The following is a 26,743-nucleotide window of genomic DNA, read 5'->3' on the forward strand; positions in this document are numbered from 1 at the left end:
ATGGGCAGGCAAGGAGACAAGGTGAGAGAGGGAAAAGGAGATGGGGAATGCTGAAGGGGGGGTTGGGCATTACCAGAAGTTCAAGACATTAATGTTCATGCCATCAGGTTGGAGGCTTTCCACATTTATAAGTAGCTGATGGAGTTCAACCCGGACATGTGGAGTGATTCACCGTGGAAGACGGAAACTGAAGGCAGGATACAGAGTTAATGGCATGATTCTTAGCGATGTGGAGGAACAGAGGGGTCCTGGGATCCATGTCCATAGACTCCTCAAAGCTGCCATGTAAACTGATGGGGTTGTTAAGAAACACACACAAAATGCTGGTGGAACGCAGCAGGCCAGACAGCATCTATAGGGAGAAGCGGTGTCGACGTTTCGGGCCGAGACCCTTCGTCAGGACTAACTGAAAGGAAAGATAGCAAGAGAAATAAATGCTTGAATTTCCAGCACCTGCAGATTTCCTCGGGGTTGTTAAGAAGGTGTGTTTACTTTCATTACTATGAGGACTAAGTTTAAGAGGCATGAGGTAATGTAGCGGCTCCTGGTTCGACCACACTTCAGTATTGATTCAATTCTGGTTGCCTCATTAAAGGAAAGTGAGTGCAGAGGAGATTTACTAGGATGCTGCCTGGATTAGAGAGCATGATTTATAAAGTTAGACTGAGTAAGCTAGTACTTTTCTCTTGGGAGCAAAGCAGGATGAGAGGTGTACACGATGATAAGAGGCAGAGATCAATTAGACAGCCAGAAACTTTCTTTTTCCCAGGGTAGGAATGACCAACACAAAGGGGCATAATTGGAAAGTGATTGAAAGAAAGTATTCGGGGGGGTGTGGGATGTCAGAGAGAGTCTTTTACACAGAGAGGATTGTGGGTGTGTGGAATGCCCTGCCAGGGATGGTGCTAAAGGCAGATACATTAGGGACACTTAAGAAACTCTTAGATTGGCACATGGGTGATAGAAAAGTGGAGGTCTATGCTGGAGGGAAGGATTAGTTTGACGTTAGAGTAACATATATGTTTTTGGAATGTGGGATGGACCGGGTGCACCCCGAGGACTTTCGTCTGTTCTTTCTTTTCCCACCTTGAAGAAGCACAGCTGGAACTTCCTACATCAATGGGAATACCGACATCGGTTCTAACTATTCATCACCCAATTTTCCTGCTCAATCGAATCAATCCAGTATCACCTATTTTAAACCCGCAGCAAAATTAAAAGTTCTGCCAAATATCCCTCCAAGACCAATATTCCTCATAGTTTCTCCTGCCCCCCCCCCCAACCCTATTTACACCTCATGTTAGTCTGGAGGGGGAAAGAGATGAAAAAGTGCCATGTTTCTGACCTTCGCTAATTTTAAGATAAATTTAGTTGTGTGGATGAAAAGAGGAAGTAAGCTGATCTCTGCCAAGCCAGTCACAAGGGTGCTGTACCTGTTCAACAAGGAAGCAGAAAATCGGATAAAAATTTCACCAGAAAACAAATGTAAGAAGTGACCAAATAAGAACTGAAGCAAAAAATTCTGCAGATGCTGGAAATCCAGAATAATTTGCATGAAATGCTGGAGGAACTCAGCAGGTCAGGCAGCATCTATGGAGAGGAATAAAGGTGACGTTTCTCAGTCTGCAAAATTTACTGTTTATTCCTCTCCACAGATGCTGCCTAGTCTGCTGAGTTCCTCCAGCATTTTGTGCATATTACCAAAAAGGAATAACCTTTCAAAAGAGGGAGGTAAATAACTTGGTAAATGCTGGCCCATACTTAAATGATTTTTTGTTTTATTAGGGCAAATGCCTCACATAACTACTATTATCCAACTTGCAAACAACACCATTTATTGTTCGTGCTCCAAAGAGAACCACAGTTGTTGGTGACTTTAACGTTTTTCCAATCTGAAAACTACAATCAGCATAGACAATGCTTCTAAATAGGATATGCGGCTTTTTTGAAAATATCTTGCACATTTTGTCCTTTATGAAAATAAGATAGTCATTAAATAGCCTTCCTTGTGTGGACTGACAATGGCTGTTAGAATGAGCAGGAAGGAACCCTCACATGAAAAGCTTTACTAGAAAATACGCAGCGTGACTGGGTGGAGAGCGGAAGGAGCCCGTCTGGTCTGAATGTTATCAGCTGTTCTATTTTTGACTGAAGGGAAACATCAGGCTTAAATTATTTCATACGTGAAGGAAAGAATTCTTCACAAATTTACTTCGTAACACAAAATCACTTCATGATTAAAATACAAAACACAGATTTTCTAGCTGTTAATAAGCGTTTTCAAATGATCATGGGAGACTGTTGGGAGCTATTTTGATTCTAGAGATATAAAAATTGAATGCAGAATTAGGACAGTCAATAATTTGTTATAAATGGTAAATTAATTTTCACAATATGTGGGAGGCATTTATTTTATAATCTATTTTACATACATTGAAGATGTAATCCAGCATTATCTGACTTATCAGAACTTACACCAAACATCTCTAACCCTGGAGTAACGACTGCAGGAAAACCAGCCAGGAAACTAGAGGCCTTCTGCAGTTGCTTTTCAGTTCATTTATTTGAACGGATGAGACTAATGGAGAGCAGGCACACCCCTTTGTCTACTCCTTCTATGAGCGTCACTGCTCAGTAATAGTATTGACCGCACATTAACCTCATTTATTTCATTTGCTCTTGGCTAATTCCTCTTCCAGCATTTATTAATTTACCGGTCACCATGGATGCATTTATGCTTGATTTCCTAATTGCCGAATGTGGCCCTTGGAAACGGTAAAGCAGTTTTGGCAACAGGAAGAAAACTGGGTCAAGGTTGGAGTTGTGGACGAATCTCAGGACTGTGAGAAGCTCAAGAGCATTTATAAACAATAGCTCATCCACACAGAGTCCCGGTGACAGATTCACCACCTCCCCCTGTAGCTTTGCAGCTTTAGAACATAAAAGGCATCGTAGAATCGTCCACCTGGTCCCTCAGACCTGCCCTGTTGCTCAATATGATGACATCTGAGCTGTCCCAGGCCTCATCTGCTTCTCTGTCACAGTTTTTCATAGCACTCAGTTTCCTAATCTTACAAAAACATACCCGCCTCCCCTTTAAACACTCTCAATGATCCAGTCTCTACAATACTCTGGGTTGGAGAATCCTAGAGATCCACTAGCCTCTGCAGAAAGACATTCCGATACACTTCAGTCTTAAAACAATTCTCCCTGCCCCCTTATAAGTCACAAAACTGTAGAAAAACCCTGCCCCTTTGGGATCTTTTACTAGCACTCACAGACCCCCAGTAAACAGTTAAACTGAGGCATTTGAGAAACTTATAAGTAAATCACAGGATTTTTATGAAACATACACCACAGGCCATGCTCATTTCGTTGCACGCCTTCAGTCTGTCCACCACACAAGGTGGGGTTTCCCAGTGGCCACCCATTTTAATCCTACTTCCCGTTCCCATTCCGACATTCAATCCATGGCCTCCACTATGGTCTCAAATTAGTGATGGTTTGAGTTTACAACCCTCTGCAGCTTTCTCCAGTTATCGCAGTGGTTCCTCCCTACCAGCCAGTGATGCCACCAGTCAGAATGCTCTCCACGGTACACCTGTAGAAATTTGCTCCTCTTTCCACTAACTATCCTTTGTCCACACTCTCAATTCTAACCCAGGGTCTCAATCCAAAACATCAGCCATTCTTTTGCCTCCTCAAATGTTGCCTGAGAGAGTTCCTCCAGCAGTTTATGTTTTTTAAGTCTAGATTCCCTCACCTGCAGTCTCTTTTTAGCTTGATATCTGGTTTGATGTCAAATATCTTTTTGTTTACATTCCTGTGATGTGCTTTTGAATATTTTACTGAGTTAAAGGGGCTAATAAATACAAGTTGGTGTTGTTATTAAAATAATATTTCAACTCTAGAGAAACACAATGGTGTCAATTTTCCACTTTATTCTTTGGACAGTGATTTATTACAATATGTTATATTCCTAATGTATATTCAAATGATACTGAAATTAAATTTGAGTGGGTTCTGATAGATGGGGGCAATTTGCTTTGACAGATTCACATGTTTATCCCAACGGCAAACCATTGCTCAGTACCAGCGTTGCTTTGCCTTCGTGGGAAATCGACAGGCAACAGCCCAGTCCCAGAAATGTCAAAGCTTGCATATCAAAATAAAACTAATAGCTAATGCAGCTATACTATAGCTCGTTTTAAATCATGTAATATTTGAAACAGAAAGTGATCGTTTGATAACGTACCTTGTCAAATTTGGATATTTAAGACTGAGCCTCAACAATAAGGATAACATTCTGATGGCATTGTTACATTGAAGGTCATATTCAGTGATACATTTTTAACTTAAATCATAAGACAGCAGAGGATTATGCTGCAAATGATTTTCACTTAAGTTATTACCATGGCAACATGACTATACTATAGCAGTAATATGAGAAAACACTGTAATCACCTTTCTGGAAATTCTTCATCTTAGATATGACCACTTTTTTCTTTTGAGAATTGTTTTAATTTACAGGTCTAAGACACTGACATGCAGATGACCAGATGCAAAGGTCTAATCTATAATTTGTTGTTGCTTTTTTTTTGTGAAATAATAGGGACATACACTACTGTTCAAGTCTTAGGCACAAGTAAAAATTTCTTTAAAGTGAAGATGCTTTCAAAAATAATTAATGAAAAATTTCTAAATATCAACAATTTACTCTAAAGAGCAATAAACAGCAAAAAAACTAAATCAAATCAATATTTGGTGTGACCATTCTTTGCCTTTAAAACTGTATTAATTCTCTTTGGTACACTGCTCTGCAGTTTTATAAGAAAATCAGCTGGTGTCTCCAAAATGTCTCCAAACCTCTTGGAGAATTTGCCACAGTTCCTCTGCAGATTTTGAGTGTTTTGCTTGCCTCTGTCTCTCCAGGTCATCCCAGACAGCCTCGATGATGTTGAGATCAAGCTCTGTGGAGACCATACCACCTGACACTAATTTTAAAAATCTAGGATGCCCAAGACTTTTGCACAGTATTGTAGGACACAGCACTGATCGTTTTACAGAACTTAACATCATACAAATTATAATTTAACATTCAAACTCGTCTGCTGAAATTAAACCTCTGCATCTGACGTTTACAGGTCACAGATAGTTAATGCGCGATAGTTCCTAATTTGTTTTGGATTGCTTTGCAAAAGTGTGTTCTAATTAGGAAAGATGCATATGTAGAACTAGCTCTGGTGAAGTATAATCTGTCACCCCTGGATACAGAGGCTCTGGATCCTGGAGCTTTTGAATCGTGTTCAAACACAATGGGGTCAAATTTAGGGCAGATATAATTTGGAATAAAACAGAAAATGCTGGAAGTGTTTAGCCAGTCGAGTAGCAATTATACAGAGATACGAAGTTTTTTTCAGTGTAGTTCCTGTCATTAGAATTTGGAAATGGATTGGAATTAGCTCCTGCTCTGCTATTGTGCTCCGTTCTTGCCTTAAATGCTGGGACATTGAGAGACTGCATCCTTTCTATATTCCCCCGAGTTATGGCACAACTCCCACTGCTAAGAAATGGTACTGGAACCTGGTGACAGTATACACACAGAGAAAATGCACAAACATTTTCTTGCAGAGGGAATTCCTAGTCTTAATGTTTAATTACCTCAAATCCCTTTAGCAATGTAGATTTTCAGGGATAGATAGGAATCCCTGCCAACCATTACTAGTAACAGCACAAATTCTGCACTTAAATAGCCCATATATAGGCTAATTTACTATGAGTCCCTACCAAAATCTGCTGCAAGCTTTAAAAAGTGAGTGAATCTAAGCAAAATCTCTTCACATTCAGTCAAAATACAATATTAGCAGAAAAGACTGAGGAAATTTAGGGACAGGGCAACGCTGCATTTCCAAATCCTTTTCATCCTTTTCAGTAATCTGGCTTTCTCAGGAAAAATCAGATCATTAGCTCACCTTAACATTTTCAATCAATTTGAAGTAACATATTGCAAAGAAATACCTGACACCAGCTGTAACAAACCTTCCCGGGGGAGAGTAATGACTAGTAACCTTGCCAAAACTACAGGAGTACAAACTGACATTCATTTCATTATCTGCCCACTTCCATGTCCAAAGGACTGCTTCAGGCAATTCCCGATGGCCATCTGAAAACCCAATTTAAATGTGAAAATGGCCCTTTTGCCCGTAGGGACAAATCAGCACTTGTTTCTAGCTGACGTGACATTACTTGTGTGACGCAGAGGGGAGATTAGGAATGTTAATGTTCGCTTCTACCAGTTTATACTTCACCCACCCTGATGCCAAGTGTAAGTTATACAACACAGCATGGAGATTAATGAGCCTTACTTGCAACTATGGTGCTTTGCCATCATTAACTTCGTTGGTTACAGAATCATTTGGGCCGTGAATCAGAAGCACCGATCTCAGCATCTAATTGCCTAGACTTGCTCCAGTTTGAGAATCGAGAACTGGGAGCACTAATTTGCCAAGTTTATCATTATGTAGCTTAATTGTGATATTCTTTTGGAGAACGGATACAGGATCAGATAAACCCAGCCTACACTTCATTTGGAGTTTGAGACAATATGAATTGCTGTCAAAGTACAGTGGAGAGCATTCTGACTGGTGACATCACAGCCTGGTACGGAAACTCCACTGCACAGGATTGCAAGAGGCTGCAGGACTGTAGACTCAGCCAGCTTCATTGTGGGCACGGCCCTCCCCACCTTCAAGAGGTACTGTCTCAGGAGGGCTACATTCATGACTAAGGTCCTTCATCATGCTCTCTTATTATTACTACTATCAGGGAGGAGGCACAGGAGCCTGTACACCCACACTCAATGATTCAGCAACAGCCTCCTCCTCTCTGGTATCAGATTTCTGCATGGTCTATGAACCCATGAACATTACCTCATTATTCTGTTCCTTGTGCTATTTAGTTACTTTTGTTTTTTTTTAAATTTTTTTGTAGTTTATTTTTTATTGAAGTTCATCATCAAACAAACATTTCCATAAGATGTATTTCAGATAGTGTGTGTGTGTGTATATATATATATATCATATCATAGAGTCAAATATGCCACAATCTCCACATAATGTTTACCTGAGGTATACACTTACAGAAAAGAGAGGAGAGAAAGAACAAGCAAAAGGAGAAAACTATGTACAAGTAGGGAGTGATCTTTTTTTTTACAACAGATTCATTGATTTGTGAGGATAAAATCAGGCCTATGAGGTGTTATGGAGTTAAACCATTTTTCCCAGAATGAATCAAATTGTTCCGATAGTAATTTTAGATCTTTGCATTGAACTGCTGCAGCAAAACAATAAATTTCAGGACATGGAAGTCAGTGATAATAAATCTGACACAGGTTCTGGCTCCTGACATTCTATCTAGCAAGACCCTCAGTAAGTGAAGATTTTGGAACTTTTATCTTCCACACCGTGGTCTCGGCCATGTGCCTAATGTTCTGGATTAAAATAAATCATCAGCTTTTCCAAAAGATCCATATGGGAACAGAAGTAAACCATTCAGCCCCTCAAACTTACTTCACCATTCAATAGGATCACGGATGATCTGATAACTCTCAAGTCTGTTTTTATACCCTGTCCATAACTCTTGATTATCTTCCTGATCGGAAATCTGTCCAACTCAGTCTTAAATACACAAAGGGACTCTACCTCCGGAGTTCTCTGTAATGAGGACTTACAGCAGACTTAAGGAAAAAATTACCAAATTTTCAACTCATCTCAACATTTACCCTTTCTCCCTCATATCAATCTTAGCTGCCTTTAAAAATGAGATCACCCCTTACTCTTTGAAGAATGTGTAGAGTACCTGTTTAATCTTTCCTTGTATGATAATGCACCATATCTGGGATCAGGTCCCTTAAAGGCGTTATATCCGGGTGTGGTAATGGGGACAAGCTCCCACTACCTATTGAATGCTCCCAATGATGTGAGCCTCAAATAGCCTCTGACAACCAAGTCCAGCTCCCGGCCTTCACGTGTGGCTTGGCTAATGAGCCTAGCGGAACAGTTTCTACTGACAGGAGAAGGGGCAAAGGTGGGTTACTGTTGCCTTAAAACCAGCTCCTTTGGGCAGATGGGCTCTTCGACTGTGGTTGGCAGCTCATCTAGGAGAAGGAAAGCTCTGATCTCAAAACCCCCACTGACTTACAGCTATAACCACTCACAGGGAAGGATTCGGGAGTAAACCCCCGATGGAAAAATCGGGACCTGGAGTCCCTAAGGCAGTCCTACGTTGAGTTCAACGCTGACTGGCAACTCCTGCAATGCTGCTGGTGCCAAACTGTATTGGTCTCTGCTGTTCCTTTAGGTTCATCAGATGCATGAAGAGCGGGAGCCTGCTGCCTGGGTAACAGTTTGCTCTCCATATCGTACTGCCCTGGCTTGCGTATCTAAACAGCTAGGATGACACATCCATGGTCAACCGTGTCCAACGGAGGTCTCTGCTGGGATCGAATTGATAAAACTTCTCTACACTGCACCCTGTGAGATACCATTTTTCTTTAACTAAGAGGACCAATATTCTTAGCTTCTTAGTTTAGTTTTAGCTTTTAAATCAAATGACCATTGAGCAATGATTCTGTCTGACTGGTGCTTCTAGAAGCTGCGAAGAAATATAATCCTGTCCAAGGAACACAGCTGGAGTTGTTAATCACTAATTAAGTCACCTCTGCTTGTTTTAGCCCACCACCTGCTTTTAATGGCAATGTTATTGTTTCTTGCCCTGCATTGCCCTCTTTTCAACTAAACCATGGCGCCTGATGTGTAAAGGAGGGTCTATAACTATTAATATCCCTTTTAAAAGGCAGTCCTGGTGAAGGGTCTCGGCCCAAAACATTGGCTGTTTACTCTTTTCCATAGATGCTGCCTGGCCTGCTGAGCTTTGTGTGTGTAACTGTATTCTTACCCAGATGCCAAAACGGGAACAAGTGCATTCATTTTTTTTACCTCAGCTTTCAGACAATCACAGAAGAACTCGTACCATAAATGACTAACAGTGATGATCTTACCTATGAACTGATTGGCATATGAAGCACTCAGACCAAACTGCCTTTCCAGGTACTTGCCCAGAAAAGCGGCAAAGCCACTGATAGCAGCTACCTCCATGCAGGCGGAGAGCACAACACAGGTGAAGACCGGGTTCATCAGCAGCTGCTTGGTTACTTGTGGAATCGCTGGGGGAAAAAAAATCAATAAAACAGAATAAGAAAGAGCAACATCTATTTTTTAAGGAAGAAAAAGCTTGAATTTGTTAAATCATAAACAAGAGATTCTGGAGATGTTGGAAATCCGGAGCAAAGCACACAAAATGCAGGAGGGACTCAACAAGGCAGGCAGCATCTACAGTGCTGTGCAAAAGTCTCAGGCACATACATCAAAGAGTCAAAAGGTTCAAAGGTTCATTTATTATCAAAGTCTGTATCCATACACAACGCTGAGATTCATCTTCCCCAGATAGCCACAAAACAGAGGAAGAGCATGAAGATCAATCAGAGAAACATCAACCCCTAGGCCCCCCCCCCACAAAAAAAAACGGCAGCCCGACCATCAACCCCCAAACCTCCCCCCCCGCGCAAAATGCAACAAGAACATTAACCCCTCCCCTCAAACAGCAAAACGGAAAATGTGTAGTGGAAAAAAAACAGAATATAAGAACTGTAAGTCTGAAAAGGTCCACAGTCCACATATGCAATAGTCTAATCCTTAAACACAGAACAATATAGTAGGGTGCCTAAAGCTTTTGCACAGTATTGTAGCAATTGTTTGCATTGCACTGTACTGCTGCTGCAAAAATTAACATTATATAGTGATGATCAACCTAATTATGAAATGGCGCTCTACAGTGTACTGAGAGTGATAAAGGGGGAGGAAGAGGGGAGTCATGATTGGAAAAAGGGGACAGGAGGGTGGCAGAAGTGGGAAGCATCAGAGAGACTTTTTGTAATGATCAATAAACCAATTGTTTGGAATCAAATGACGCCGCCTGGTGTCTCAGGGTTGGGTGTGTCTGCACCCGCACAATCCACAGTCCCTGGCATTCCACAAATTTCATGACCCTCACTATATACACACACACACACACACACACACACACACACACACACACACACACACACACACACACACACACACACACACACACACACACACACACACACACACACACACACACACACGTGCCTAACTCATTTGCACAGTACTACAAGGAAAGGAATAAGCAGTTAACGATGTGGGACAATACACTTCAACAGGACCATTCTTGAGTCCTACTGAAGGGACTCGGCCTGAAACGTCAACTCTCTAAAGATGCTGCCTGATCTGCTGAGTCTTCCAGCATTTTGTGTGTGTAAATGAGATCATTGGAAATATTGTGAACAGCAGATGGCACCACAACACAAGGAACTTTCACAGAGTCGCCAAGAATCTTTCCCCAACCGAAGAATTTGTTTGCCTTCTGATCATATAAGTCTCTCCTTTGGCAGAGCGGAAGATATTTTACTGAGGACCAATGATTTCTGGATTACTGTAATCCATAATCTAACAAAAAGAGAGGTGCTTCGGAAAATATCACTTCAACTTCATAGTGACACTGAGTCATGGAGTCATAGAACACTACAGTATAGAAAAAGGCCATTCAGTCCATCTAGCCCATGCCATATTGATATTCTATCTGGTCTTATTGCCCTTCATACCCTTCCCGTCTGTGTACAGTACTTACCCCAACTTCTCTAAAATGTTGCAGTTGAACCCACATCCATCACTTCCACTGGCAGGTCGTTCCAGACTCACCACCCCGAGTGAAGGTGTTTCCCCGCAAATATTTCAACTTCAGTGGAAAAAACCAGCTAGCACTTACCCTACCTCTGCCTCTTATAATTTTGCATACCTCTATCAGATATCTCATCATTCACCTACACTCCAGGGAAAAATGCCCTAACCTATTCAATCTTTTCCTTTAACTCAGATCCTCAAGCCCTGATAACATACTTATAATTTTTCTCCTGTACTCATTCAATCTATTTGTTATCTTTCCTGTAGTTAGGTGACCAGAACTGCACATAATACTCCTATTTAGCCCTCACCATCATTTTATGTACCTTCAACATAAATACCTCAGCTCCTCTATTCAGTACTCTGATTTAAGAAAACAAAATTATCAAATCATTACAAACATTTACTTGTTCACCGTCATCAAATAAGATTACAGTATGATTGATATTGTGGAATAGTAACATTCTTGGAATTCCAAAATGATGATTTGTCTGCAATGATAACAAGTTTTGCTATTGTGGCTCCCTGTGGTTAAAGTTCATCTCTGCTGCTTAGAAATTAATTTCTAATACATGGAGCCTATTAGAATAGAGGGCTATGTGGTAGGGAAATTCTAGAATAGGTTACATGGTCAGCACAACATTGTGGGCCGAAGGGCCTGTAAAGGGCTGTAGATTTCTATGTTCTATGTTAGAAGTAATATAAAGTGGTTAGAGCATGTTTGTACTGGAAACTCTTGATATACCTGAGCAACAAATGGAGCTCCAGGCAAAATACTACACCCAACATTTCTAGCTGAGAGTTCTATCCTGATGATGTTGTCGTGGAAAGATTGCCATGGGAAATAGCCGGATCATTTGCACCATGAGCAGAGAAATGACAGATTGAGGAAAGTGCACTTTGGGAGATCAAATGTAAAGAGAAAGTATGTTGTTAATAGCAGGCTCTTAACAGTGTTAATGCACAGAGGGATCTAGGGGTCCACGTCCATGGTTCCTGAAAGCGGCTGCACAAGTTGATAGGTTGGTTAAGAGTAAAAGGTGTATGGGATACACATTCACGAGGCTTTGAGTTATGTTGCAGCTTTAAAAATAAGAGGGTTGCATTGAATTCTGTCCATCCATTATAGGAAGGATGCCGGGGTTTTGAAGAGGTTTACCAGAACATTGCTGGAATTAGAGGCATGGGCTACAAGGAGAGGTTTGACAAACTAGGGCTGTTTTCTTTGGGATGGCGGAGGCTGTGGGGAGAGCTGATGAATGTTCATAAACTGATGAGATGCACAGTCAGTGTACACAGCCAGTATCTTTCTCCCAGGGTCAAAATCTCTGACAGTAGAGAGCGTGCATTTAAGGTGAGAGGCAGAAAGTTTAAAAGAGATGTGCGGGGAAAATTTCTGTTTACACTAAGTGCCGTGGGTGCCTGTCACGAACTGCCAGTGGTGGTGGTGCAGGCAGAGGTGATAGGGTTGTATGAAGCTCTTCAATAGGCACATGAATATAAAAATGGAAGGATATGGTCCATGATGAGGCAGAATGGTTTCGTTTAATTTGGCATCACTAGTTTAGTTAGTTCAGCACAACATCCTGTGCCTGTTCCTTTTCTATACTGTTCCTTGTTCTCATTCTCTGTTATAAGAGCACAAAGTTCAATTTATTATCAAAGTACATATATGTCACCATTTACAGCCCTGAGGTTTATTTCCTTGTAAGCAAACTCAATAAATCCATAGAATAATAACCATAACAGAATCAATGAAAGACCACACCAATTTGAGTGTTTAATCAGTGTGCAAAAGACAACAATTTGTGCAAATACAAAAAGAAAGAAATAATAAAATAAGCAATAAATATCGAGAACATGAGATAAAGAGTCTTTGAAAGTGAGTCCACTGGTCGAGGGAACATTTCAATGATGGGACAAGTGAAGTTGAGTGAAGTAAGACAAGTCCAGCAGCACAATACCCAGCATAACTTCAAGCAAAATATTAATTCTTTACCATGGAATCATGTTGTTGCTTCACACATTAACAGTAAAATTCAGGGTGCTTCATGGGAGTATCAGTGAACACATTTGATATCAAACAATAAAACAAAGTACCAGAGCATGTGAGCAAAGAGTTATTTTTTAAGAAGTGCCTTATTGAAAGGGACTGAGGTAAAGGAACAGAGTCACACAGTCATACAAGAATGAAACAGGCCTTTGTCCCATCATTACATTCTGACCATTGAACTTATTGAAACTCATCCCAGGTATCAGAACTTGACCACAGAGTCTCTGAAGACACAAGAAACTGTAGATGCAGAAATCTGGAACAAAAATCAAGCAGCATTTGTGGGGGTAGGGGAAAGAATTGCCAATATTTTGCATCAAGAACCCTCACTCCCTTCAATCTGACTCTGTACCCTTTTTCCTTGTCTGTTTTGCTCTATCACCTATCAGCCCCTGCTCCATCCCCTCCCCCTTTATACTAGCTATTTGCCCCCTTCATTCTCAGTCCTAATGCATGGTTACCCCCTGAAACATCGACAATTCTTTTTTCCTCCATAGATGCTGCTTGACCTGTTGAATTCATCCAGCCACTTACTTTCTGCTCTTTACTCTGTGATGCCCTTTCAACTCACGCACTCATCCAGATACTCAGGGAGAAATTACAAAGCTGAACGTCTTGGCAACTGAATACAAATTAGATTCAAGGCAAAGCAAGAGCCCAAAATGAATGGAGTGCAGATATCTTGGAGAAGCACAGGAACAGAGGAGAATTCAGATCAAGGAAAGGCAAAGGTCAGGACGTAGTGGTATGAACAAAGCACAAATAGTTCGCGCCTTCAGGCTCTTGGGTCTCCTTCTCAATGGATGAGGGAGGAAGAGCGAATGTCCAGGTTGGGAGGGATCTTTGATTTTGCCAGCTGCTTTACCAAGGCAAGAGAAGCGTAGGCAGAAGGGGCTGGTTTTCTTCGTGACGTGCTGAGCTGTGACCCCAGCTGTCTGTAGTTGCTTGCAGTCACATGCAGTTGCCAGACCAAGTTGACGTGTGGAGCAGGAGGAGAGTCTGGGCAGTCTGTACTGTGGATCGTCTGGGAAACAGAAGGCGGGGCTCATGGAAAAGGTGAGCCTGGTCAGAGCACAAAAGATAAGAGGGAGATTGCAGAGAGGGGAAGCGTCACAGCAACTTTAGAGCAAGATTGGCCTGATCTCTAGTGACGGGGACAAAAGCAGCAATGGCAGATGACCAGCTGAGTTACAAATGTGCCCCTGAGCTTAGGATACTTGTTAGAGGTGAAGTTGGGGGAATTAAGCTTAAAATGACTCTGCTTGCAATTTGGGGCATAGATAGGGCAATCGCAAGCGGGCTTCTTTCCACCAAGGTTGGACAAAACTGGAACTAGAGGTCATGGGTTAAGGGCAAAGGGTGAAATGTTTCAGGGGGACATTAGGAAAAACTTTTTTTACTCAGAGGGTGGTGAGAATGTGGAACAAGCAGCCAACAAAAGTGGTGGATGAAGGCTCGGTTTCAACATTTAAGAGAGTTTTGGATAGTTACATGGATGGGAGGGGTATAGAGGGCTATGGTCATGATGCAGATTGATGGGACAAGGCAGCATAATAGCTTGGCATGGACTAGATGGGCCAAAGGGCCTGATCTACACTGTATTGTTCTATGATTCTAAATAAAGTTGGAAGTTACATTTACATTCCAGGACCTTGCAGGAATGTTAACAGCTTGACATTCGAAGCTGAGGCCCAATTAGAGTCAGACTGTCATAGAACAAAACGGCATTGATACAGGCCCTTTAAAGAGATAAGGCGTGGACATAGGAAATATTGGACTAGCTGGATAGCACGGTGGTCAGCATGAACTCAGAGGGCTGAAGGGCCTGTATTGCACGATGACTGTCTGCATGAACTCCAGCGGTTCTTGTACAATACTGTGCCAAAGCCTTATGCACATCTATACAACCTGTGTGCCTGCAACTTTAGCACAGTACTGTATTAGTCAATGTGCAGCACAGAATGAGTTTGTAAATCTGGCGGGAGCAAAAAATGTTGGGAGTAGTGAAGATGGAGTGTCATGGGAGGGGTGTGGGACAGGCAGCAGAGAAGGAGTGCCAGGGGTATGGGTTGGCGCGGGTGCAGACACACCCAGCCCTGAGTCACCAGGCAAGGTCATTTGATTCCAAACAATTCTTTTATTGATCATTACAGAATGTCTCTCTGGTGCTTCCCGCTCCCTCCCCTCTCCCTTGCCCTTTTCCCAATCATGATTCCCCTCTCCCTGTCCCCTTCCCACTCTCAGTCCACAACAGAGACCCATATCAGAATCAGGTTTATCATCACTCACATGTCATGAAAATATTTCTTTTGCAACAGCAGTACAGTGCAACACATAAAATTACTACAGTACTGTGCAAAAGTCTTAGGCACCCTAGATATACATAGGTGCCTAAGACTTTTGCACAGTACTGTATCTATCAAAGTGATTGTTAAATGATGCTATTGTGCCTGCCTCAACCATTTCATCTGGTAGCTGGTTTCATATACTCACCACCCGTTGTGTGAATATTTTATTTAGTAAGATCCAGATCTGATAAAGAGCGGCTAAACCAGTTGCACTACATTTAAGGACTAATGGTGACACCAACATACTTGACAGGAAAATTACACTTTATTTCTCCTATTTAATATCCATGCAACAAATTGTTGTTCAGCAAATCATTAAAAAAATTAAGACATAGAAGTAAATTCATCATTTTATTCCTTGACAAGAACTTTAGAGTATTCATACAGTGAAATGATGTTGGTTGTCATTTAACCTCCGATAATAATCTATTATGCATTTAGTTAACTATTTTTTTTAAACTCTGGGTAGAAGGGAAGTTTACTCAGTGACAGATGCAGTATCAGAAGGCCTGCCGTGATATTCCACTGAGTCTGATGTGATGACACAGCTGCTGCTTTGTTTTAGGGGAAGGCTGTTGCCAGAAGCTGACCCTTTCCAAAGTAATTTGCCACTCAATCAATAATGCACTTTAATCATTTCCCATTTTATGTTCCACACAACCAGTGCAGCCGGGAGACCCGTTGTGAAGGTGTAAACTGGTCAGAGTACTTTAAACATAACACACCTCCCCGGGGATATTGTTAAGTGAAAACATTTTCCCCTTTTCCCGTCCCGGCTTTACTCTCAATCTCATTACCGTTATCAAATTCGGAAATCCCTTTAGCAGTAATTCCATTTGTCTAATCTACGAAGTATTACTGAAAAATGTTTACTTATTATTCAAAACTGAAAGGACAAAGCTGGTCTCCGAATGTTTCTTTTAAAGGGATGCACACATCTTTTTTGCAATTCTGCTGAATACCTTCAATTCTAATTTAGGTAAATTTAAATCTATTTAATATGAGGATGCATATCAGAATCAGAATCAGGTATATGTTGTGAAATTTGTTGTCTTTGTAGCAGAAGTACAATGCAATACACAATAATAGAGGGAAAAATGTGAATGCATAGTTAAATTAAATAAATAGTGCAAAAATAGAAATAAAGTAGTGAGGTAGTGTTTACGGGTTGAATGTCCATTCAGAAATTGGATGGCAGAGGGGAAGAAGCCGTTCCTGAATCACTGACAGTGTGCCTTCAGGCTTTTGTACCTCCTCCTTGATGGTAACAATGTGAACAAGGCACGATCTTGATGATGGATACTGCTTTTTTGATGCATATTGTAAAAGTCAAACTTATTTGAAGCTCATAATAAAAATATCACTAACAAAAGTTCAGATATGAATATAAATATACTACTAATACAGGTGTCCCCTGCTTTACGAACGTTCGCTTTACGCCACTTCGCTTTTACAAAAGACCTACACTAGTAACCTGTTTTCGCATTACAAAGAGGATTTTCGCTTTTACGAAAATTTTTCCCATATAAATTAATGCTTCTTCACTTTACGCCATTTCGGCTTAAGAAAGGTTTCATAGGAACGCTCTACCTTTGTAAGGGGGGGGGGGCACCTATACCGAGGCAGCACATCAGCACAGAGATTAGTGTAATGTTATTACAGTGCCAGTGTCCAGTAACCAGGGTTCAATTCCCACCTGAGTGTAAAGAGCTTGTCGTTCTCCCCGTAACCACATGGGTTTCCTCTGGGTTCTCCAGTTTCCTCCCACATTCCAAAGAAGTACGGGTTAGTGTCAATAAATTGTGGGCATGTTATGTGGGAGCCAGTCACATGGCAATACTTGCGTGCTGCCCCCAGCACATCCAAAGACAGTATTGGCTATTGATGCATATAACATATTTCACTGTATTGTATGTTTTGATATTTCAATGTACATTTGACAAATAAAACTAATCTTTACAATACATTCTGCCGAATAACGTGTTATTGTACTCTCAGTTGTGCTGACTTTTAAACTTGCTCTAAGTTCAACCTAACCCTTGTTTCTCCCATTCTCCTCCATTTTTCTTTCATCCATATATGAGCATAAGATATAAGAGCAAACATGTGCCTATCTAAGTATTTCTTAAATATACCTAATATATCTGCCTCTACCACCACCTTGGCAGAGCGTTTCAAGCACTTCCCACTCTCTGTGTAAAAATAAATTACGTCATTTCAAAATTATGTCCCCTCATATTAGCCATTTTTGCCCTGGGGAGAAGGTCTCTGGCTGTCTACTCAGTCTATGCCTCTTATCATTTTGTACATCTTTATCAAGTCCCCTCCCATTCTGTTTCTCTCCAAAGAGAATAGCCTTAGCTCGCTCAACCTTGCCTCATAAAGCATGCTTTCTAATCCAGGTGAATCTCCTCTGCACTCTCTCTAAAACTTCCACATCCTTCCTATGACCAGAGCTGAACACAATACTCCAAGTGCAGTCTAACCAGAGTTTTATACAGTTGCAACAATACCTCATGATTCTTGAACTCATCTCACTGCTTTTGAACTCAAAAGAAGTAAGCACAAAAAATTCCTTTGTAACTGATCTGTAGTTCCATTCACAGGAAGAGAATAAGACCATTCAGCCCTTTGAGCAAATCAATCAAATCATGCTTTATGTGCATTACAACTTCAAACAGGAACCTTTGTTCCATAATACTTTGATATTCTAACTAAAGGCAAGTGCCAGTTTTGAAAAACTTTAAAATAATCAGCATACTCAGAATATTGCAGGTGGAGTGAAGAAGCTCCCTGAGTTCACTACCCTTGTTCTGCTTTTAAGTCTGTTCACCTTATGCAGGTTCTCTTCTCCAAAGGAAACTATCTTTCATTTTCTACACCTTGAGTGGATCGTACCTTGACTCCTGGGAAGTAAGGTATGATCTAGTCAGGGTGTAGGAAATGACAGATGTCCAGGTAGGTCGATGCAACCCACCCTAATTATTTAATCTATTAAACATGCATGCAGCAATAGTTGAACACTGAGTGCAGCAGCAAAGCAGTTAAAATTGGAACCATCATCTGATGCAACTTGTTTTCTGAGCAATATATTCCAATACAGCGCCTAAACAGACTTCCCTTTGTTAAAGGCTCTAATTCTCAATAATTGGCCTGATAAATCATGCAGGCCAGGAGTTGTCATCACCAGGATACAATCACCTGACATCTGCACTATATGACTATAACTGTCAGACACAGATAACTTCCAGTTGATGGTAACAGAAGTCCTGACTACCAACCGCCAGCGAGGATCACACCTACTATCTCTTCAAGCAGGTGTTGGACTGTTTCAACAATGGGAATATGATTGGACTCATTGCACAACTGGCCTTGCAACACTGTGCTGTCTGTTAACAAGGCCTCGTGGCTGTAAAATGCAATTGGCTGATACCTACAGAGAATTAAAATGCAGGCAGCAGCACAGGAAGCACTTTGAATTGTCAGGCCATCAGAAATAGCAAAAGCAACTTGTGGCAGTACTTGATGAGTAATTGGGAAAGCCCGTTTCAAAACCACGGACAGAAGAGTGGAAAGGAAATGATCCTGAGTTGATTGATGAATGCTTTAACTTCCCGTAAACAACTGGCTGTTAAAAGAATTAAGTTAATTGGCCAAATTACTAACATAAAAGTCATTTGGGACCAGCTGCAAACCACTGACAAGATGTCATCCCACAAACTTACCACTGTGCTCTCTTCAACACAATTCTCAAAGTGGTAGCATGGACATAGTGGAGATCTAATGAATGCTGCATTTTTAGTGTTTTGACAACATCAAGAATAAAAGTAAACGATGGCTTCATTCTAATGCAGAGCTGCTTTTTGATGTTCATTGCATTATGTGTGCATTCCTTGGGTTTGTCTTTCATCTAGGCCTCTTCCTATATGTGATCCTGCAGAATCTTTTGTCTTTATATTTTTCACCCAGAGATCGGTCAATATTTTGAATGAGCTGCCAGAAGAAGTAGCTGAGGCAGCTAAATTAACCACATTTTAGAGGTACTTAACAGATACATGCACGGATAGGGGAGGCTTAGCGATTTGGCCAAGTGCAGAGAAATGGGGGATTTTGCTTGGCATGTTGCAGTTAGGACAAATGGCCTGTTTCTACACTGTATAGTTCTATTAAAAAAAACACATTATATCAGAGTACCAAGCCCTCATCCCTAACTAACTCTCTGACCAATCATGGTCACTTGGAGGGAAAAATGAGGGACACACTATGCACAACTTCTATCCACTGCCAAACTGGTGAGCGAATTTAAGACCATAAGATATAGGAGCAGAATTGGGCCATTTGGCTCATTCAGTCTGCTCCACCATTTCATCATCATTTTCCCTCTCAGCCCCAATCTCCTGCCTTCTCCCCGTATCCCTTCATGCCCTGAGCAATCAAGCATCATTCAACCTCTGCCCTAAATATACTTAAAGACTTGGCCTACACAGCAGCCTGTGGCAGAGAATTCCACAGATCCACCACTCTCTGGCTCAAGAAATTCCTCCTCAGCCCTGTTCTAAATGGGCATCCCTCTATTCTGAGGCTTTGTCCTCCGGTCTTAGACTCCCCCACCATAGGAAACATCCTCGCCATGTCCACTCTACCAAGGTTTTTCATCAGTCAAGTGAGTAGTGGCCCAGAGCCTTCAAATGCTCCTCATACAACAAGCCTTTCAATCCTGGAATTATTTCTTAGCTTCTGCTCAAAATGATTAACGACCAATGTACACAACCAACTGACATGTGATGATTATCACCAAAATAATTTCACTGAAATTGATGTGGCTGTTTATATAACTGCACCATGAGTTAACCATGTCAGTACGATATATGGTTTTCTAACTGAAAAGTAAGTGTTCATAAACTATTACCTCTCAGGTATTCTGTGCACGTGGCCTCACTGCCTTGTTTGCCCTCTTTGGTTTTATTGGCTTCGGTGGTAAGCTTTGGCTGGTCCTTGTATCCTTTGTTTGGGAGCATGGGCTGCTGTGAACTTTTGCTCAGTGAGTCATGCTTCTTCGGCATGGCCTGAGGAAATCCAAACATAAACAGAGACGAGAAGAACAGAAGCCCGGCACAAAGGAGGAAGCCAGCCCACCAAGCACCAATCCATCGGGGATCGTCCGGGGTGATGTTCAATTTGGCTGAAAGATGAATTAATAATAATCAGAGGAAATTGCAACAAATCATCACCATCTAATGTCACGTCTGATGTCGGCACAACAAGTAAAGTTAACTCCTTTGTAGACCTTAATTCAAAGGGATAGTGTGTTGCCTTTAAGGCATTTGTTTAGTTTATTATATTTTCGCTTTAGTAATTCGTTTGTTATCGTTTTCTAGTTAAAGTTAAGGTTGTTTAAAGTAAATTCGTTGTCTGTGATATATCGCGGCATGCGATGACGTCACACCCGGTTTCGCCGCGTCTTGTGGGAAAATACCGGTTTGGAGAAATGGGAAGGAGGGGGCTTATGTGTGCAGGATCAGCGCGAGAAAAGTTTTCTTTCTACGCACTAGAAACATTAGTGAAGCAATGCCGTAAGTTCATGAGATAATCGATATGTTGAATTAAAAATGTTAACGCTGATTCTGTTAAAAGTAATGACGATTGATAAAGTTTATGTTTTTTGTTATTTAAAGAGTTGAGGATAGTTTGTGTTGAAGTGTATTTAAAGCCAGTCGATGGCGTAGGTAGATTCTGACTGTATGTTGCACTTTAATGTAATATAGTTGTAGTTTTACTTTTGCAAGTATTTATGATGTAAATGTGATGTCAAGAAGGAAACAAATACTGTATATATTTTGTATTGTTTTATCAACAGTTTTCACCATACGTTAATGTGGAAGAGTGAACAGTAAACAGTTAATCTTACTGGGACCGCCTCATTGATTGGTTTATGCTTGGTCTTTAGTTCAGAGTTCTTTTACTCCTGTGCGAGAACACTACAGATAGAAAATATTAACTCTTTATTCCCCTCTATAGATGCTGCCTGACTTTCTGAGTTCATCCAGCATTTTGTACGCATTACTCAAAGTTACATATTCTTGTAACTTCTCTGATATGCAATGCTATATTACAATAGATACTCACATTTCTTTCTTTCTCTCCTCACTTCGTTTCAGTACCTGCTAGCTTTACCTCACCAAATCACACAAACTGCGAGCTTACTAACTATGGTCCAAAGACTTGAGGACATAATCAAGACTTGAAATAAGGATTTGTGCCTATTGCAGGAAATTGGGATCAGCACAGACAAGGTGGACCAAAATGGCCTGTTATTGTGATGTATTATTCTGTGGAGATTAAGAGAATTACTGAGGGAGCACTGCACTGTTGAAGGTATCACCTTGCAGATGTTAAGTTTGTGAAACTTCCAATACAGAATGAGGCAATTTCTCTGGTGTTTTAACCAGCATTTATCTCTGAACCAGCAGCACTAGAACAGATAATTTGGTCATTTATCACTTTATTGGAGCACACTGTCCAGATTGGCTGTTGCATGACCCACATTACAACAGTAACCACACTGATAAATAAGTAAGTCACATCTTGAAGTTGTTGAGGTGCTACACTAGATAGATCAAAGACATTTTCTTAACTATCCAACTCTGTAAATTTCTCCACTTTGTTCCTGGGTCAAGCAGGCTGGCGATCTTCTCTCAGGGTTCCAGAAAAGATGTTCTTGAAACAATTTTGGTTCAGTATAATCAGATCTATGGAGTCATAGATTGCAACAGCAATACTCCAGGAAAACAGGCTTTTCCTGTCCATACACTTATCCAAATGTCTTTAACATGTCATCATTCTATCTGACTCAACTACTTTTTCTTATATCTCATTTCATAATGTTAATAGGCTTCCTTCCCTTTGGGGAGGTGATCATTTGATAGACCTCATGCAAGTCTAACATTCCAAGACCAGATGATCTTGAAACAATTCACACAAGGTAGGACCTGTGACTTTGGTGACAGTGTATTGCCTCAGGTGTACTGTTAACTTAGCAGGTTGAGAAAGAAAACGTGACTTCACTTCTTGCACAGGGAAGCGAACATCCTGACATTCAGTACATCAGGTCCGAACGTTAATTTTGCGATGCTCTCAATGGCCGCACAAACATTTGTTGTAAGGATATATTATTGTTCACAAAACAATTCATGAGCATCCATTCCTCATCCTTTTACCATATCATAAACTGACCTGTGTCAATGAAGATTGCATCCACATAGATGGTGGTGAACAAAGAACCCAGCATGAAGCCGAACGCAGGACCAAACAGCATGGTGGTGAACAAGACACCTGTTCAAAGAAAAGAAAAACCAAAGGTCACTATGGATTTTAAGGCATAAGTTACTTTTACTAGCTGGGATCAGGAGAATATACATGATCCCTTACTGTCAATAAATATATCTTTCAGTGCTATCCAAACTCAGTCTACGAGAAAGATGTGTGAATTGGAAAATCCTGCATATATTTGTCAATGTCTTGAATTTTCTTCTATGAAGAATCTACTCAGTCTTTCATTTTAACACTAGGGAGTTATAGGGGTGTATGGGGTGTCAGGGAGGGGTAGCACCACTGATGGGGGAACGTCACGGCCTTTTCAGGCCGCCGTTAGCCCACCTTTGGTCCCCACCTGGTACTCAGCTCTCACCTGTGGCCCCCTGTAGCTGTTTGCATGCGACAGCGGCCATACCCCGGGCAGTGGCTTCGACAAGCCGGCTAAACCAAGTGAGGGTAGCCGATGGGTCTCAAACCCTTGGTGCGATAGGGAGTTGTCTATCCCAGCACGTGAAGACAGACTCCAGCGGACTGAGCGGAGAGACCAATGGAAGGTCCAACAGTCAAGAAGGCGGTCTCTGCAAGCATCATGGAACGCGTAGAGCATGACAAGACACAGAAGATGTCCTGGTCATCCTCTGCGCCTAGTCCCATCTCCAGCTGTCTCGACTCTTGTCTTGCCACTGGATCCAGATGGAAATTGGGAAGAGAGAGTGAGGCTGACGCTGTGCAACTCTCCCTCACTTAAATCCAAATCAAGCGCTAGTCTTGACACCATGATCATCATCATAATGGTGTCAAGGTCTTCATCGACAACGATGGACGAACAACCAGGGAGTTATAAGCAGAAATGTTCAAAGCTATTGGTCAGCTTTGGCACAAGTTAAGTCTGCTTGGCTCTGCTGGCAGAAGCTTTAGGTTTAAGTCCAACCCCAGTAACCCAAGTACAAATCTAACCCCACTGCAGTGTTGCCCTGTCAGAGAAAATGAAGCAAAAAGCCTCTCTGCTCTCCAAGCTTCAATTGCAAAATAAAGAGGAGCAAGGGGATTAATCACAGTAACAATATAAATATTTACTTCACTATCAGCACTGTTAAAACAACTCTCTGATCATTAACTGACTGGAATGTGTGGGAATATACTGAATGCAAATTAACTGTCACATTTCAGTGGTAACAATGCAAAAATGTTCAACTTTCTCACCTCCTCTCTGAAACCAGCATCATCCCAGCCTCAGTCATCAAGCTATACTAAAATATATATAACATCCTCTATGCTGGGGGGTCCCAACCTGGTGTCTACGGACCCCTGGGTTAATGGTATTGGTCCATGGCATAAAAAAGCTCTATGGGTACTAGTGATCGACGTCCTCCTAAATGCTTCAGAGACATGGACAGTTAACAGTGAGCACCGGAAAGACAAGTCAAATGTGATACCTGAAAAATTCTCCACATCCACAGGCAGGATAAGCACACCCGTACGATAAAATGTGACATTCCTGTCATCTCCTAGGAATCTTGGATGTTGGGAATGGCGAGGGTGGAGCCTCCACAGTGGGAGGGGTGTGGGACAGGTGGCAAAGAAGAAGTGCCAAGTGTGGGGTGGCATGGGAAGAGTCTCATTCAGCCCTGAGACACCAGGCAAGGTCATTTGATTCCAAACTATTGGTTTATTGATCATTAGTGAGGGTGTTCCTGCTGCTTCCTGCTCACTCCTTCTCCGTTCTCCTTTTCCCACCCATGATTCCCCTCTCCCTGCCCCCTTCCCACTCTCAGTCCACAATCAAGACCCATATCAGAATCAGTTTATCATTACTCATAATAGTCATGAAATTTGTGGGGGTTTTCTGTGGCAGCAGTACAGTGCAATACATGAAATTACTACAGTACTGTGCAAACGTCTTAGGCACCCTAGATATACATATGTGCCTAAGGCTTTTGTAGATGACTGTACACAAAATTCTAAATTATATTATTAGTGCAAAACGTGAGGTTCCACTCATGGGTTGGTTCACTGTCCATTCAGAAATCTGATTACAGAGGGGAAGACGCTGTTGCTAAAACATTGACTGCATGTCTTCAGTCTCCTGTACCTCGTCTCTGATGGTATTAATAAGAAGAGGCAACACGTTGGGTGACTGTAGCAAAAGCAAGCCCACTGAAAATGATCAACATGTGGTTTTGGTTGAGGATGACGTCCTGCTCCCTAGGCTCTCATGTTTGTCCAGTATAACATTATTTCCAACAAGCAAGCTCATCGCACGGTGAGTAACAATGAAGGTCACGATTGAGTCAACAACAATCATCCATATTATTCATTTGTAACCTGCATTACACAGTTTTTATCAGCAGTATAAATTAATTGCTAATGATATTTTAATAAAAATTAACTTTTCAGCATTTATTAATATCAATTCTGATTGCTTATTCCTCTACCCTAATACGTTAAGTTTGTTGATGTCTATTTATTGTCTAGTATGAACTAGACACATGAAGCGTGGGTAGAAATGTGAGCAAACTGTAGTTGAGATGTAATCACCGCATGGTTGCAAACGACATCTGTTAGCATCTCAGTAAATAACTGTAACACTTAAACTAAACCTCTTATAACTATTGCAGTTGCATGGTCTGCTGGCTTCTGTTCCTTAAAGTTGAGGTTTTCTGAACTTTTATTATTACACTTAGGCGTTTAGTAACACTATCAAAACTTCTCACCAAAGTGATTACAAGAAATACATCCATCAACAACACTGTCAAATGGCATAATGCATTTTTATGGATGTCAACCTGAAGAAAATATCTGATTGAACCCATGTTACTATTTCAGTATCTTGATGGATTGTGATAATATATATTGCAATGCCAGGGAAAACTGTATACTGAATCTAGTAACATTAGCCATGATGTGAGTAAATAATACTTACGGTTTGAATTTTACCAATAACAACGGTTACCAGTTGGTATTCCGCAGCTATCAATCTGTTGTATCAATAAAGCTACTGAGGATTCTCCAGAAACTGAACTGTTCACTACATATGAAAGTTTCAATTTTCCATAGCATAATGCAATGCTAGATGTTCAGCTGTGTAAACTCCTGAGCTTCCTGCTTTACCTCATATTTCTAATGATAACTTTAATGTAATACATATCAATCTTTAAAACTTGTGTAAAACAGGCAATGAAAAAATGGAGTGGATCATGGAAACGGTTCTTTCACCGGAACAGATATGTGTTTAACAACATGAAAAATTTCTGGAAAGTGAAGGATAACTTCTGCCTATAAAGCAAAACTTTTACAAAGGATACAAACTTGATATGGTGAGCTCAGAGAACCCAATCCCAGCCTAACTTTCACTGATTGGTTGTTGTTTCTAACGACGTCTCGAATCTTCTTTGGTAATTTTTTTTAAAATAATCATGTTTTGGGGATGCACTGTTGAGGTATTTGTAACTGAGTGGCTTTACTGAATAAGGTTTATTTTGCGTTTTGGCTTTGTTGTATCTTCTGGCTTCAGGTCTAGCAAACGCTGAAGGTTTCCATGCAGCTTTTCAAGATTTACTTCTCAAAGTCAGGAATAAGAACAGAATATGCTGTCTGAGTAATTTTGTTTTTTTTTAAATTTCATTTTTAAGAGTATGAAATGCTATTGCCTGGAATTTTCTGGAAGATATCCAAAATTCTCTGCCCTAATTCTGCTGTCAACATGAGCAAAAGAAAGTATACGTACAAATGTAGTGAATTAGGTGATTAGATCATCTGCTTTTAGTAACTTCAGTCATAGATAACTAGTATCCAAGAGATTAAGATCTCTCTTCTTCTTATCCAAATGATGCCAAAATTCTTTCATATCTTCTTGAGAAATGCAGAATAACAGTGATTCCAACAAGTTGTAATTCTGAGGCTCAGAGCTTTCAGCCAGTAATGATGCAGTTAAGTTTTAATGAGCTGCATTTGGCTTATTTGGGTGGATTCTAGAAATTAAATTATAAAAAAAAATTAGCTGACCAGGAAGGCAACACTGCACAGCAGCACAAAGGGAGGCACACTGGAATATCAGAGTCGCTGGCAGTGTGTGTGTGTGTGTGTGAGTGTGTGTGTGAGTGTGTGTGTGTGTGTGTGTGTGTGTGTGTGTGTGTGTGTGTGTGTGTGTGTGTGTGTGTGTGTGTGTGGAGTTTGTATAGGTACCCCATGGCTTTCCTCTGGGCGCT

General features: G+C 41.0%; 1 protein-coding gene across 1 annotated transcript in view; it reads right to left on the reverse strand.

The window, feature by feature from the left end:
• The window catches only part of LOC140739494 (solute carrier organic anion transporter family member 3A1-like), a 289,529-nt gene that overhangs the window by 40,998 nt on the left and 221,788 nt on the right, over nucleotides 1–26,743 (reverse strand). Inside the window, exons 3-5 of the mRNA XM_073067850.1 lie at nucleotides 22,455–22,553; nucleotides 20,131–20,403; nucleotides 9,059–9,223 (exon numbers count right to left, since the gene is read on the reverse strand). Of these exons, the coding sequence (XP_072923951.1) occupies nucleotides 9,059–9,223; nucleotides 20,131–20,403; nucleotides 22,455–22,553 (537 nt within the window). The remainder of the gene's footprint in view (nucleotides 1–9,058; nucleotides 9,224–20,130; nucleotides 20,404–22,454; nucleotides 22,554–26,743) is intronic.

The sequence above is a fragment of the Hemitrygon akajei genome, chromosome 2 (genome assembly GCF_048418815.1).
Source record: "Hemitrygon akajei chromosome 2, sHemAka1.3, whole genome shotgun sequence".
NCBI classification, from domain to species: domain Eukaryota; kingdom Metazoa; phylum Chordata; class Chondrichthyes; order Myliobatiformes; family Dasyatidae; genus Hemitrygon; species Hemitrygon akajei.